General features: G+C 41.0%; 1 protein-coding gene across 1 annotated transcript in view; it reads left to right on the top strand.

Moving 5' to 3' along the window:
• The window catches only part of cntfr (ciliary neurotrophic factor receptor), an 850210-nt gene extending 836248 nt beyond the window's left edge, over window positions 1–13962 (top strand). Inside the window, exons 10-11 of the mRNA XM_061980911.2 lie at window positions 2868–2994; window positions 12775–13962. Coding sequence (XP_061836895.1) covers window positions 2868–2994; window position 12775 — 128 coding nt within the window. The 3' untranslated portion in view covers window positions 12776–13962. The remainder of the gene's footprint in view (window positions 1–2867; window positions 2995–12774) is intronic.
• Window positions 13963–15000: the final 1038 nt, after the last annotated feature.

Here is a 15000-nt window from a genome sequence, read left to right as displayed (position 1 = left end):
CTTAAACTTATAAAGATCACATGGATATTATTCAGTGAGTTGATTCACCAAAACTAACCTGTTATACAGGAGGAAAAAGCACACAGGACGTTTCAATTGTTCACAGACTGGTCGCGCTCATCAGAATGACAAGACACTTCCGGTCTGCAGGTGATAGCATTCAATTGGGAAGAAACGCCCTACTGCCCCCTACTGACCAATGTGAATACTGATAAATGTGTAATGACAGCTCCAAAAACGAATTCAAACCATAAAATAAAATAAATAAATCAACACAAAAATGTGACACATTATGGGTGGGTCACATATGCATGTACAGTAGATGGCAGTATTGTCCTGTTTAAAAGTGTCACAACATTGCTGTTTACGGCAGACGAACTGCTTTACGGTAGACACTGTTGTTGTGTGTTGTCAACACGTCACTCAGGTCCGCCTGAATTTCGGGAGTTTTTCGGGAGAAAATTTGTCCCGGGAGGTTTTCGGGAGAGGCACTGAATTTCGGGAGTCTCCCGGAAAATCCGGGAGGTTTGGCAAGTATGCCCTAAAGGGAACCCTTTTTAAATGATAGTCAGATCCATTCTGAAGATGCCTAGGTGATTTTTATTACATTTTTACATTATTACCTTAAAGTATGATTCACATTCAGAATTTTCCATCCTTCTATACATGCTAGTTGGAGTTGCAGACAACTTCATGACTGCTAAATAGCAGATTTCAGTCATGTCACAGAATATGCAGGATTTGCTTGAACATTTAAGTGGTGAAACTTCCTATAAGAGGACAGCTGTAGTGCTGCATTCTGACCATTATGTCATATTTCATTTCAACTTTGTTTGTTTTTTTAAATGGTCCTCAATAGTCACGTACAAATGTGTGTGAATTATGCGAAATCATTTACAAACGTTTGTAAATGTGGTCCCCATGAACCATATTAACTCTTTTCCTCCTTTCTGTCTAATACCACATGAAAGTGGTTGGTTTTTGGCATCTTATTTGTCCAGCTTCCATATTCGTTTTGATACACTTTACAAGAAATACTTTTTTTTTTTTTTTAAATGGTCCTCAGTAGTCACGTACAAATGTGTGTGAATTATGCGAAATGATTTACAAACGTTTGTAAATGTGGTCCCCATGAACCATATTAACTCTTTTCCTCCTTTCTGTCTAATACCACATGAAAGTGGTTGGTTTTTGGCATCTTATTTGCCCAGCTTCCATATTCGTTTTGATACACTTTACAAGAAATACAGCCTTTTTGGGACCACCCTCTAGTAAGAATGATCAGCACATTACTTCATCAATCCAGAGATTTAAAGACGTGTATGAGCTAACTGGGCAGTGGACATTTTACACCATATTTTTTTATGCCTCCACAACCTGTAGAAAGGCTGGTCCCCACAAGTCATGATCAAAAACTTGCTCCCCATTCCAAATGATAACCAGTGTGTGTGTGTGTGTGTGTGTGTGTGTGTGTGTGTGTGTGTGTGTGTATACATAGTAGAGATGCGCGGTTTGCGGACACAACCGCGGAGTCCGCGGATTATCCGCGGGTCGGGCGGTTGATATAAAAAAAAATTAGATTTTATCCGCGGGTCGGGTTGGGCGGTTGAAATTAAAAAAAATTAGATTCAATTATACAAAGTATTTCAATGGTTGGAATCCGCGATTTCTGAACTGAATTGCAAGATGGATCACATCATGGAGAAGCTTGCTGAAAAGGAACAATTTAATATTCAAAGACATGCACCTGGGGATAAGTTGATTGGCAACACTAAATTGGCCCTAGTGTGTGAATGTGAGTGTGAATGTTGTCTGTCTATCTGTGTTGGCCCTGCGATGAGGTGGCGACTTGTCCAGGGTGTACCCCGCCTTCCGCCCGATTGTAGCTGAGATAGGCTCCAGCGCCCCCCGCGACCCCAAAGGGAATAAGCGGTAGAAAATGGATGGATGGATAGATTTTAAATAGATTCAGGCGGGTGGCAGTTAAACCAATTCGGAAATATATATACATAGTTAAATGTTGTTACCCACATACGAAAAACGAGCAGGCACCTGCAGCATATGCCACAACAGAAGAAGAAAAAAAAAAGAGATGGCAACGCCGGCAGCAAACGTGGTACGCGACAAACTAAAAAAAGGGAATACTAAAGACCAGGGGAAAAAAAGGCCAGAAAAGTTCAGCGTGGACTCGTTTTTATGAGGTTGTAAATCAGGATGATAGTAATGCTGGCTACGTGATTTGCAAGAGCTGCGACGCTGTTTACGTCTACGACAGTCACAAAACCGGGACATCTAACATGGTGCATCACATTTGTGCAAAACCCCGAACCTCCACAAACACCCTGAGCATGAGCAGTTTCGTCCGCCGTGATCCCGGAAGAGTGCCACAGGATGTTAAAACAAGATAGAACGCAGCTGCCTGCAGCAGTTTGAGTGGCGCGAGCGCGCTTGGAGGTGCGGCTCCCAGATGATTGCGCACTGGTGTGCGTCTGGGCCGTGACAGCGTGGCACGCATTGAATGTCTCTGCTGCATTGGATCAGTCTCCTTTCTTTAACAGGCAAAAAGCTTTATAACCTCACTAATGCCTTGCATCGTCTATATTAGATATATAACAACGGGCGGGTGGCGGATGGCGGGCGGGTGCGGTTTTGATTAAATGTTAGTTCGGGTGGATGGCGGATGGTTGACGACTTTTGTGATGCGGTTGCGGATGAAATAATTGCCTATCCGCGCATCTCTAATACATAGATAGATTGGTAGATATGCCGGCCCCCAGACGCATTTGTTACTCTAAATGTTGGCCCCCCCCAGGCCTGATTTAGGAGGATACAATTGATCAAAATGGTGTGATGTGTTTCCCCCGCAGAGACTAAGACTTCGCCAATACCGTCGTCCAACGCACCACAGAAGGCCGAACCTCCAGTGGGCAGAGCTGCCAGGCTCCTCACCTTCTTCTCGCCTTTGCTGTTAGGCATGCTGCTGCTGTTCATGTAGTAAGTACACACACACACACACACACACACACACACACACACACACACACACACACACACACACATTATTGTATTTCTTACATTCTTGAGACCTCTGAAAAATGCCTACCTTTTTAGGACCACCTAATGTATTTACAACATTATAATAATATATACATACTATGCAAATAGAAACAAGCTTGTTGTGAAAAATGAGTTGGAATTTCACAAGAAAAAGGTCACAATTTCACAAGAAAAACTTTGAATTTTGATAGTATTATAATAAAAGTCGTCATTTTACCCAACGCAAGTCAAAAATTTACCAAAATAAACTGAACATTTGTGCAATATGATGATAAAAGTTGGAATTTTACTCAATTACAGTCACAATTGTATCAGAAAAGCTTACAATTTTGGCAATTTTATGAAAAGAGTCGTAATTTTACTCCACAAAAGTCACAATTTTATAAGAAAGCTTTCAAATGTTCGCAATATTATCATAGTCGTGGCAAAAGTCATGATTTTACTCAAAAATGTCACTATTTTACAAGAACAACAAAAAAAATTGCCAATATTGTGATAAAACTCAGAATTTTATATGAGAAATGTCACCATTTTGCATTAAAAAAAGTAATTTACATAAAGAAGTAATGATTTTACGAGAAAATTTTGCAATATTAGAAAAGCAAAAAGAATATGAGAAATCGTTCCCAATTTTATAAGAAAAAAGTTGACACATTGTGAGAAACACTGCTTTTAGTAAAAAAAATAAAAACATTTAAATATTTTGTTTGCAATTGTTTTTTAATCTTCATTATTTACTTCAAGTTATTACAGTATGTCTCTATATACATGTTTACTTAGTGATTTTTATCAATTTTGGCCAAAAGGGGCGCATTTCAATTTCTTACACACACTTGTTATTTCATATGTTGGCCAGAGGGGGAACACCTCAAATTTTTACACGCACTTGTTATTTCATATGTTGACCAGAGGGGGAGCACTTCAAATTTGTACACACACTTGTTATTATATGTTGACCAGATGGGAACACTTCAAATTTTTACACACACTTGTTATTTTATATGTTGACCAGAGGGGGAGCACTTCAAATGTGTACACACACTTGTTATTTCGTATGTTGACCAGAGGAGGAGCACTTCAGATGTGTACACACACTTGTTATTTCATATGTTGACCAGATGGGGAGCACTTCAAATTTTTACACACACTTGTTATTACATATGTTGGCCAGAGGGAGAGCACTTCGAATTTTCACACACACTTGTTATTTCATATGTTGGCCAGAGGGAGGGAACACTTCAAATTTGTACACACACATGTTATTTCATATGTTGACCAGAGAGGGAGCACTTAAAAGTTTCACACACACTTGTTATTTCATATTTTGACCAGAGGGGGAGCACTTTTAAAAGCGATTTTATAAGAAAACTTTCAAATGTTCGCGATATTATCATAGTCGTGACAAAAGTCATGATTTTACTCAAAAATGTCACTATTTTACAAGAACAACAAAAAAAATTGGCAATATTGTGATAAAACTCAGAATTTTATATGAGAAATGTCACCATTTTGCATTAAAAAAAGTAATTTACATAAAGACGTAATGATTTTACGAGAAAATGTTGCAATATTACAGAAGCAAAAAGAATATGAGGAATTGTTCCCAATTTTATAAGAAAAAAGTTGACACATTGTGAGAAACACTGCTTTTAGTAAAAAAATTAAAAAATTTAAATATTTTGTTTGCAATTATTTTTTAATCTTCATTATTTACTTCAAGTTATTACAGTATGTCTCTATATACATGTTTACTTAATGATTTTTATCTATTTTGGCCAAAAGGGGCGCATTTCAATTTCTTACACACACTTGTTATTTCATATGTTGGCCAGAGGGGGAACACTTCAAATTTGTACACGCACTTGTTATTTCATATGTTGACCAGAGGGGGAGCACTTCAAATTTGTACACACACTTGTTATTATATGTTGACCAGATGGGAACACTTCAAATTTTTACACGCACTTGTTATTTCATATGTTGACCAGAGAGGGAGCACTTCAAATTTGTACACACACTTGTTATTTCATATGTTGACCAGAGGGGGAGCACTTCAAATTTGTACACACACTTGTTATTTCATATGTTGACCAGAGCGGGAGTTCTTCAAATTTGTACACACACTTGTTATTATATGTTGACCAGATGGGAACACTTCAAATTTTTTACACACACTTGTTATTTCATATGTTGACCAGAGGGGGAGCACTTCAAATTTGTACACACACTTGTTATTTCGTATGTTGACCAGAGGGGGAGCACTTCAAATTTGTACACACATTTGTTATTTCATATGTTGGCCAGAGAGGGAACACTTCAAATTTTTACACACACTTGTTATTACATATGTTGGCCAGAGGGGGAGCTCTTCAAATTTGTACACACACTTGTTATTATATGTTGACCAGAAGGGAACACTTCAATTTTTTACACACACTTGATATTATATATGTTGACCAGAGGGGGAGCACTTCAAATTTCTTACACACACTTGTTATTTCATATGTTGACCAGAGGGGGAGCACTTCAAATTTTTACACACACTTGTTATTTCATATGTTGGCCAGAGGGGGAGCACTTCAAATTTGTACACGCACTTGTTATTTCATATGTTGACCAGAGGGGGAGCACTTCAAATTTGTACACACACTTGTTATTATATGTTGACCAGATGGGAACACTTCAAATTTGTACACACACTTGTTATTTCATATGTTGACCAGAGGGGGAGCACTTCAAATTTGTACACACACTTGTTATTACATATGTTGGCCAGAGGGAGAGCACTTTGAATTTTCACACACATTTGTTTTTATATGTTGACCAGATGGGAACACTTCAAATTTTTACACACACTTGTTATTTTATATGTTGACCAGAGGGGGAGCACTTCAAATTTGTACACACACTTGTTATTACATATGTTGGCCAGAGGGAGAGCACTTCAAATTTTCACACACACTTGTTATTTCATATGTTGACCAGAGGGGGAGCACTTCAAATTCGTACACACACTTGTTATTTCGTATGTTGACCAGAGGGGGATCACTTCAAAATTTTACACACACTTGTTATTTCATATGTTGGCCAGAGAGGGAACACTTCAAATTTTTACACACACTTGTTATTATATGTTGACCAGATGGGAACACTTCAAATTTGTACACACACTTGTTATTTTATATGTTGACCAGAGGGGGAGCACTTCAAATTTGTACACACACTTGTTACTATATATTGACCAGATGGGAACACTTCAATTTTTTACACACACTTGTTATTTCATATGTTGACCAGAGGGGGAGCACTTCAAATTTGTACACACACTTGTTATTTCGTATGTTGACCAGAGGGGGAGCACTTCAAATTTGTACACACACTTGTTATTTCATATGTTGACCAGATGGGAACACTTCAAATTGTTACACACACTTGTTATTTTATATGCTGACCAGAGGGGGAGCACTTCAAATTTGTACACACACTTGTTATTATATGTTGACCAGATGGGAACACTTCAAATTTTTACACACACTTGTTATTTTATATGTTGACCAGAGGGGGAGCACTTCAAATTTGTACACACACTTGTTTTTTCGTATGTTGACCAGAGGGGGAGCACTTCAAATGTGTACACACACTTGTTATTATATGTTGACCAGATGGGAACACTTCAAATTTTTACACACACTTGTTATTTTATATGTTGACCAGAGGGGGGGCACTTCAAATTTGTACACACACTTGTTATTTCATATGTTGACCAGAGGGGGAGCACTTCAAATTTGTACACACACTTGTTATTACATATGTTGGCCAGACGGAGAGCACTTCAAATTTTCACACACACTTGTTATTTCATATGTTGACCGGATGGGCAGCACTTAAATTTGTACACACACTTGTTATTTCATATGTTGGCCAGATGGGGAGCACTTCAAAATTTTTACACGCACTTGTTATTTCATATGTTGGCCAGAGGGGGAGCACTTTTAAAAGCGACACACAGTCAATGCGAAAAATCCCTCCTTTTTGGGACCACCCTCATGTTGACCAGCAGGGGGTGCAAATGAGACATTGTCTATTAGATGCAATGTTATTGATTTATGTCATCACTTGTTCACACCTCCTCATATGGAAGATACTTTTCCTTCTTCATGTCTCAAGAAGGGTAGAAATACAAGAACACACACACACAGCACTTGTAACTGAGTCAGGACCCCCTCATATTTGAATTGATTCTGGACTCAGCCCTTCAGTCACACATCAGCCGGGCGACGCATGTCTATTGCCGACAAGAGCACATTTAGCCAGATTGTGTGTGTGTGTTTTACCCCCCAGCTGAGGAGGGAGTTCTTCTTCTTCTTCTCCCCCCCCATGAAAACCCCCCAAAGGGACTGAAGCAAAATCCAATCTAAAGCTGTCCCATTTCATTTATTTCATGGCTTTTACACTATAAATCGTGCCGTAATGGTGTGTGTCCTTTTAGAAGATGTGCGTGTTGCGCAATGACTACTAAGTATAGACTCGCTGGAAGGACATGTGACGAAATGGTTTTTTTTTTGGTTTTTTTGTATGTTGTGTCAACCAAACAGCTCAGGATTTTTGGAAAGTAAAGCCAGGTTATTGTGGGGAAAAAAACTCAAATTTATTTACATTTATTGTATTTTTCAGACTATAAGGCGCACTTAAAATCCTTTCATTTTCTCAAAACTCGACAGTGCGCCTTATAACACGGTGCGCCTAATGTACGGCATAATTCTGGTTGTGCTTACCGACCTCGAAGCTATTTTATTTGGTACATGGTGTAATGGTAAGTGTGACCAGTAGATGGCGGCAACACATAAGATATACGTGTAGACCGCAATAAGATGGCAGTCACACATAAGAGATTTGTGTCAAGTGCAACATGATGGCAGTCACACATAAGAGATATGTCTAGGCTGCAATATGATGGCAGTCACACATAAGAGATTTGTGTCAACTGCAATATGATGGCAGTCACACATAAGAGATATGCGTAGACTGCAATATGATGGCGGTCACACATAAGAGATACGTGTAGACTGCAATATGATGGCAGTCACACATAAGAGATTTGTGTAGACTGCAATATGATGGCGGTCACACATAAGAGATACATGTCGACTGCAATACGATGGCAGTCACACATAAGAGATATGTGTAGACTGCAATTTGATGGCGGTCACACATAAGAGATACATGTCGACTGCAATATGATGGCACTCACACATAAGAGATTTGTGTCACGTGCAATATGATGGCAGTCACACATAAGAGATTTGTGTCAACTGCAATATGACGGCAGTCACACATAAGAGATATGTGTAGACTGCAATATGATGGCAGTCACACATAAGAGATACGTGTAGACCGCAATATGATGGCGGTCACACATAAGAGATACGTGTAGACTGCAATATGATGGCAGTCACACATAAGAGATTTGTGTCAACTGCAATATGATGGCAGTCACACATAAGAGATACGTGTGGACTGCAATATGATGGTGGTCACACATAAGAGATACGTGTAGACTGCAATATGATGGCAGTCACACATAAGAGATTTGTGTCAACTGCAATATGATGGCAGTCACACATAAGAGATACGTGTCGACCGCAATATGATGGCGGTCACACATAAGAGATATGTGTAGACTGCAATATGATGGCAGTCACACATAAGAGATTTGTGTCGACTGCAATATGATGGCAGTCACACATAAGAGATATGTGTAGACCACAATATGATGGCAGTCACACATAAGAGATATGTCTAGACTGCAATATGATGGCAGTCACACATAAGAGATTTGTGTCAACTGCAATATGATGGCAGTCACACATAAGAGATACATGTAGACTGCAATATGATGGCAGTCACACATAAGAGATGTGTGTCAACTGCAATATGATGGCAGTCACACATAAGAGATACGTGTAGACTGCAATATGATGGCAGTCACACATAAGAGATTTGTGTCAACTGCAATATGATGGCAGTCACACATAAGAGATTTGTGTCGATTGCAATATGATGGCGGTCACACATAAGAGATACGTGTAGACCGCAATATGATGGCAGTCACACATAAGAGGTATGTGTGGACTGCAATATGATGGCACTCACACATAAGAGATTTGTGTCACGTGCAATATGATGGCAGTCACACATAAGAGATATGTGTACACTGCAATATGATGGCAGTCACACATAAGAGATTTGTGTCAACTGCAATATGATGGCGGTCACACATAAGAGATTTGTGTCAACTGCAATATGATGGCAGTCACACATAAGAGATATGTGTAGACTGCAATATGATGGCAGTCACACATAGGAGATTTGTGTCAACTGCAATATGATGGCAGTCACCCATAAGAGATACGTGTAGACTGCAATATGATGGCAGTCACACATGAGAGATATGTGTAGACTGCAATTTGATGGCAGTCACACATAAGAGATACGTGTAGACTGCAATATGATGGCAGTCACACATAAGAGATTTGTGTCAACTGCAATATGATGGCTGTCACACAAAAGAGATATGCGTAGACTGCAATATGATGGCGGTCACACATAAGAGATTTGTGTCGACTGCAATATGATGGCAGTCACACATAAGAGATTTGTGTCAACTGCAATATGATGGCAGTCACACATAAGAGATATGCGTAGACTGCAATATGATGGTGGTCACACATAAGAGATATGTGTCGACTGCAATATGATGGCAGTCACACATAAGAGATACGTGTGGACTGCAATATGATGGCGGTCACACATAAGAGATACATGTCGACTGCAATATGATGGCAGTCACACATAAGAGATATGTGTAGACTGCAATATGATGGCAGTCACACATAAGAGATATGTGTAGACTGCAAAATGATGGCAGTCACACATAAGAGATTTGTGTCAACTGCAATATGATGGCAGTCACACATAAGAGATACATGTAGACTGCAATATGATGGCGGTCACACATAAGAGATACATGTCGACTGCAATATGATGGCGGTCACACATAAGAGATTTGTGTCAACTGCAACATGATGGCAGTCACACATAAGAAATACATGTCGACTGCAATATGATGGCAGTCACACATAAGAGATACGTGTCGACCGCAATAAGATGGCAGTCACACATAAGAGATTTGTGTCAACTACAATATGATGGCAGTCACACATAAGAGATACGTGTCGACCGCAATATGATGGCAGTCACACATAAGAGATTTGTGTCAACTGCAATATGATGGCAGTCACACATAAGAGATACATGTAGACTGCAATATGACTCAAGTAAACAACACCAACATTTTGTATGTTCCATTAAAAATATAGAACATTACACACGGCGCTCAAAAATCCGTCAAAATGTTTTAGTACAACTTTGGTAAGCTATGAAGGCACATTAACACAAAAGAAAAAGATGCCTTGGGCTTGGGCTGGTCCTGGCTTCAGCCTGGGCAGGTCTTGGATGACAATAGATAACCCCCTCCCGCATACTTGCCAACCTTGAGACCTCCGATTTCGGGAGGTGGGGGGGCGTGGGGGCGTGGTTAAGAGGGGAGGAGTATATTTACAGCTAGAATTCACCAAGTCAAGTATTATATATATATATATATATATATATATATATATATATATATATATATATATATAAGAAATACTTGACTTTCAGTGAATTCTAGCTATATATATATATTTTTATTTTTTTTTTATTTATTTTTTTCATTATATATATATATATATATATATATATATATATATATATATATATATATATATATATATATATATATATATATATATATATATAAATGAGAGAAATACTTGAATTTCAGTGTTCATTTATTTACACATATAACACTCATCTACTCATTGTTGAGTTAAGGGTTGAATTGTCCATCCTTGTTCTATTCTCTGTCACTATTTTTCCAACCATGCTGAACACCCTCTCTGATGATGCATTCCCCTTGTTGTGTGGGCAGTTGTGCACTGCACTCTCTAAAAGCCCTAGATGTTATTGTCACATGTGCATGCACAGTAGATGGCAGTATTGTCCTGTTTAAGAGTGTCACAACATCGCTGTTTACGGCAGACGAACTGCTTTTACGGTAGACGAAAACGTGACTGCTGTTGTTGTGTGTTGTTGCCGCGCTGGGAGGACGTTAATGAAACTGCCTAACAATAAACCCACATAAGGGACCAAGAATTCGCCCTCGATCATTCTAGAGTTATAACGTGATTGGGCAGGCACGCTGTTTATATTGTGGGAAAGCGGACGTGAAAACAGGCTGTCGACACGTCACTCAGGTCCGCCTGAATTTCGGGGAGATTTTTGGGAGAAAATTTGTCCCGGGAGGTTTTCGGGAGAGGCGCTGAAATTCGGGGAAGTCCTGTGGGGAGTGCTCAGAGAGTATGGGGTTTCGGACTGTCTGATTGTGGCAGTCCGCTCCCTGTATGATCAGTGTCAGAGCTTGGTTCGCATTGCCGGCAGTAAGTCGGACACGTTTCCGGTGAGGGTTGGACTCCGCCAAGGCTGCCCTTTGTCACCGATTCTGTTCATAACTTTTATGGACAGAATTTCTAGGCGCAGTCAAGGCGTTGAGGGGATCCAGTTTGGTGGCTGCAGGATTAGGTCTCTGCTTTTTGCAGATGATTTGGTCCTGATGGCTTCATCTGGCCAGGATCTTCAGCTCTCACTGGATCGGTTCGCAGCTGAGTGTGAAGCGACTGGGATGAGAATCAGCACCTCCAAGTCCGAGTCCATGGTTCTCGCCCGGAAAAGGGTGGAGTGCCAACTCCGGGTTGGGGAGGAGATCTTGCCCCAAGTGGAGGAGTTCAAGTACCTCGGAGTCTTGTTCACGAGTGAGGGAAGAGTGGATCGTGAGATCGACAGGCGGATCGGTGCGGCGTCTTCAGTAATGCGGACGCTGTATCGATCCGTTGTGGTGAAGAAGGAGCTGAGCCGGAAGGCAAAGCTCTCAATTTACCGGTCGATCTACGTTCCCATCCTCACCTATGGTCATGAGATTTGGGTTATGACCGAAAGGACAAGATCACGGGTACAAGCGGCCGAAATGAGTTTCCTCCGCCGGGTGGCGGGTCTCTCCCTTAGAGATAGGGTGAGAAGCTCTGTCATCCGGGGGGAGCTCAAAGTAAAGCCGCTGCTCCTCCACATCGAGAGGAGCCAGATGAGGTGGTTCGGGCATCTGGTCAGGATGCCACCCGAGCGCCTCCCTAAGGAGATGTTTAGGGCATGTCCGACCGATAGGAGGCCACGAGGAAGACCCAGGACACGTTGGGAAGACTATGTCTCCCGGCTGGCCTGGGAACGCCTCGGGATTCCCCGGGAGGAGCTGGACGAAGTGGCTGGGGAGAGGGAAGTCTGGGCTTCCCTGCTTAGGCTGCTGCCCCCGCGACCCGACCTCGGATAAGCGGAAGAAGATGGATGGATGGATGGATGGTTTTCGGGAGAGGCGCTGAAATTCGGGAGTCTCCCGGAAAAAGTATGCCCTCCCGTCTCCTCCCATCGTACACAATGGAATTTTCCAAGCCTATGCTTGGTGCAACAAAAACAGCCTCTTGTCTGGTTCATTGGGAACTCAGAACGGAAAGTTTTTTGATCATTTCCATACAATTTTTTCTGACAACTTCTTCTTGACTTTTCTTCCAGATGTCAAACTACCCGAAGCAGAGGAGGACGACGAGGAGGAGGAGGAGGCTGGATCTTTTTTTTTTTTCTTTTTTTTTTATCTCTTTTTGCACATGTTCTGAGGACGCCGTGCATCGATCATTTCTGTCCATCACACACTTACTTCTTCGCCAAGATGACTCGGACAACGCCCCACGCAGCATTTTCAATCAATGGTTGACACAGATGTTCCCCAGAAGAGCTTTTTTTTTTGCTTTCCCCCCGTTTCCCTCCGTCCCCCCGGCCGTGGTCATCTTCATCAGCAGCCAGAATAGGAGCAGCGCTGACAAACAGAACCTGCTGGCTTTATTGAGCCACCACTGACTGATTTGTTTGGCTGGCAACTGCATCCACTCCTTTTTCGGCCTTCTTTTGGGCCCATCTTTGGTGAAAGCACACACACACACACACACACACACACACAGTCAACTATGTGTTTGTCACCGTGACCCATACAGCTACACAGTCATGCCAAAGACTCAATGACACCCCCCCCGCCCCCCTGCAGAAAAACGATCCGCTTCGTTAAAAGCTTTGATTTGAACCGCTTTGAAAATTGTTTTCGCCTAATCCATGCGGTCTGAATCAAACATGAGGAACCCCCGCGGCTCTTTTTTATTTATCGTTCCCCCCCACAAACAAAGAAGTCACACAATTAATCAATCCGTGTCCACCTCCACCCTAAAGTCACACCTGGATAGTCGGACTAACACTTTGCCTTATTCCCATCATTTGCTTTGTATTCAGCGACAGCCGAGAAGGACTTGGATTGTAAAAAGATAAATATATCTATATATGTAATAAAATCGACAACTGCCCAACTATTTGTTTGGACTTTGAGAACAAAGACGAGGCTGTTTTCCGAGGCACTGATGATGGCTGTTAAAAAAAACACACACACAAAAAAAAAAATGATGCTTTGTGACGCCTTCACACCCATAGGAAATGTCTTTTTGCAGTTTCCAATAGCCAAGACCTGTTGGTATTATGTTATTCAAATGTGTTTTTTTGCTGTTTTTATAATATATATATATATATATATATATATATATATATATATATATATATATATATATATACACAGTACAGGCCAAACGTTTGGACACACCTTCTCAGTCAATGCGTTTTCTTTATTTTCATGACGATTTACATCATACTTGCCAACCTTGAGACCTCCGATTTCGGGAGGTTGGGGGCGGGGCGTGGTTGGGGGCGTGGTTAAGAGGGGAGGAGTATATTTACAACTAGGATTCACCAAGTCAAGTATTTTATATATATATATATGTATGTGTGGGGAAAAAAATCACAAGACTACTTCATCTCTACAGGCCTGTTTCATGAGGGGTTCCCTCAATCATCAGGAGATTTTAATGGGAGCATTCACATACCATGGTTTATATAGGGCACAGAGTGGGTGGGTACAGGCTGGCCTAGGGGCGTGGTGATTGGCTCATGTGTTACCTAGGAGGTGTTTCCGTCTATGGCGGCATGTTGTTACAATTTCGCTGCGCTTGTTGAGGGATGACAGGTCTGGACGGTAAATAATAAACAGTTTCTCTTTCAAGCATAGGTTGCATCTTTTATTACCACTATTGTAAGGTGTGCTGGATGCAAGAATTTGCCATGTTATTGAATATTCAACATTATTGTCTTTGAGGTCCCAAATGTGTTTGCTGAGTTCTGTGGTATTTCGCAGGTTTTTGTTCCTGAAAGAAGCCTTGTGATTGTTCCATCTGGTTTTGAATTCTCCCTCGGTTAATCCTACATATGTGTCGGATGTGTTAATGTCCTTGCGTATTACCTTAGATTGGTAGACAACTGATGCTTGTAAGCACCCCCCGTTGAGGGGGCAATCAGGTTTCTTTCGACAGTTACAGTCTTTGTTGGTTTTGGAGTCGCTCTGTCTGGGGGCCGACGGCTCATTTGCAATTGTTTTGTTGTGGTTTGAGATGATTTGTCGTATATTGTTCATGCAGCTGTAGCTCAATTTAATGTTGTTCTTGTTGAATACTTTTCTTAGGGTGTTGTCTTTGGGAAAGTGTTTGTCGATCAGATTGAGGAATTTGTGTCCAATGTTAGTTGAGACGTTTTTGCTGTATGGGGGGTTGTACCAGATGATGTCGTTTCGTTTTCTGTTCTTTTTTGGCTGGTTTCCTGGCGTGGGTTCATAGGTGAGGGTGAAATTGTATCCGCTTTCATCAAGGGCTT

Source organism: Nerophis lumbriciformis, linkage group LG20, assembly GCF_033978685.3.
Source record: "Nerophis lumbriciformis linkage group LG20, RoL_Nlum_v2.1, whole genome shotgun sequence".
Taxonomy (NCBI): Eukaryota; Metazoa; Chordata; class Actinopteri; order Syngnathiformes; family Syngnathidae; genus Nerophis; species Nerophis lumbriciformis.
This window is presented reverse-complemented; position numbering and strand designations above follow the sequence as displayed.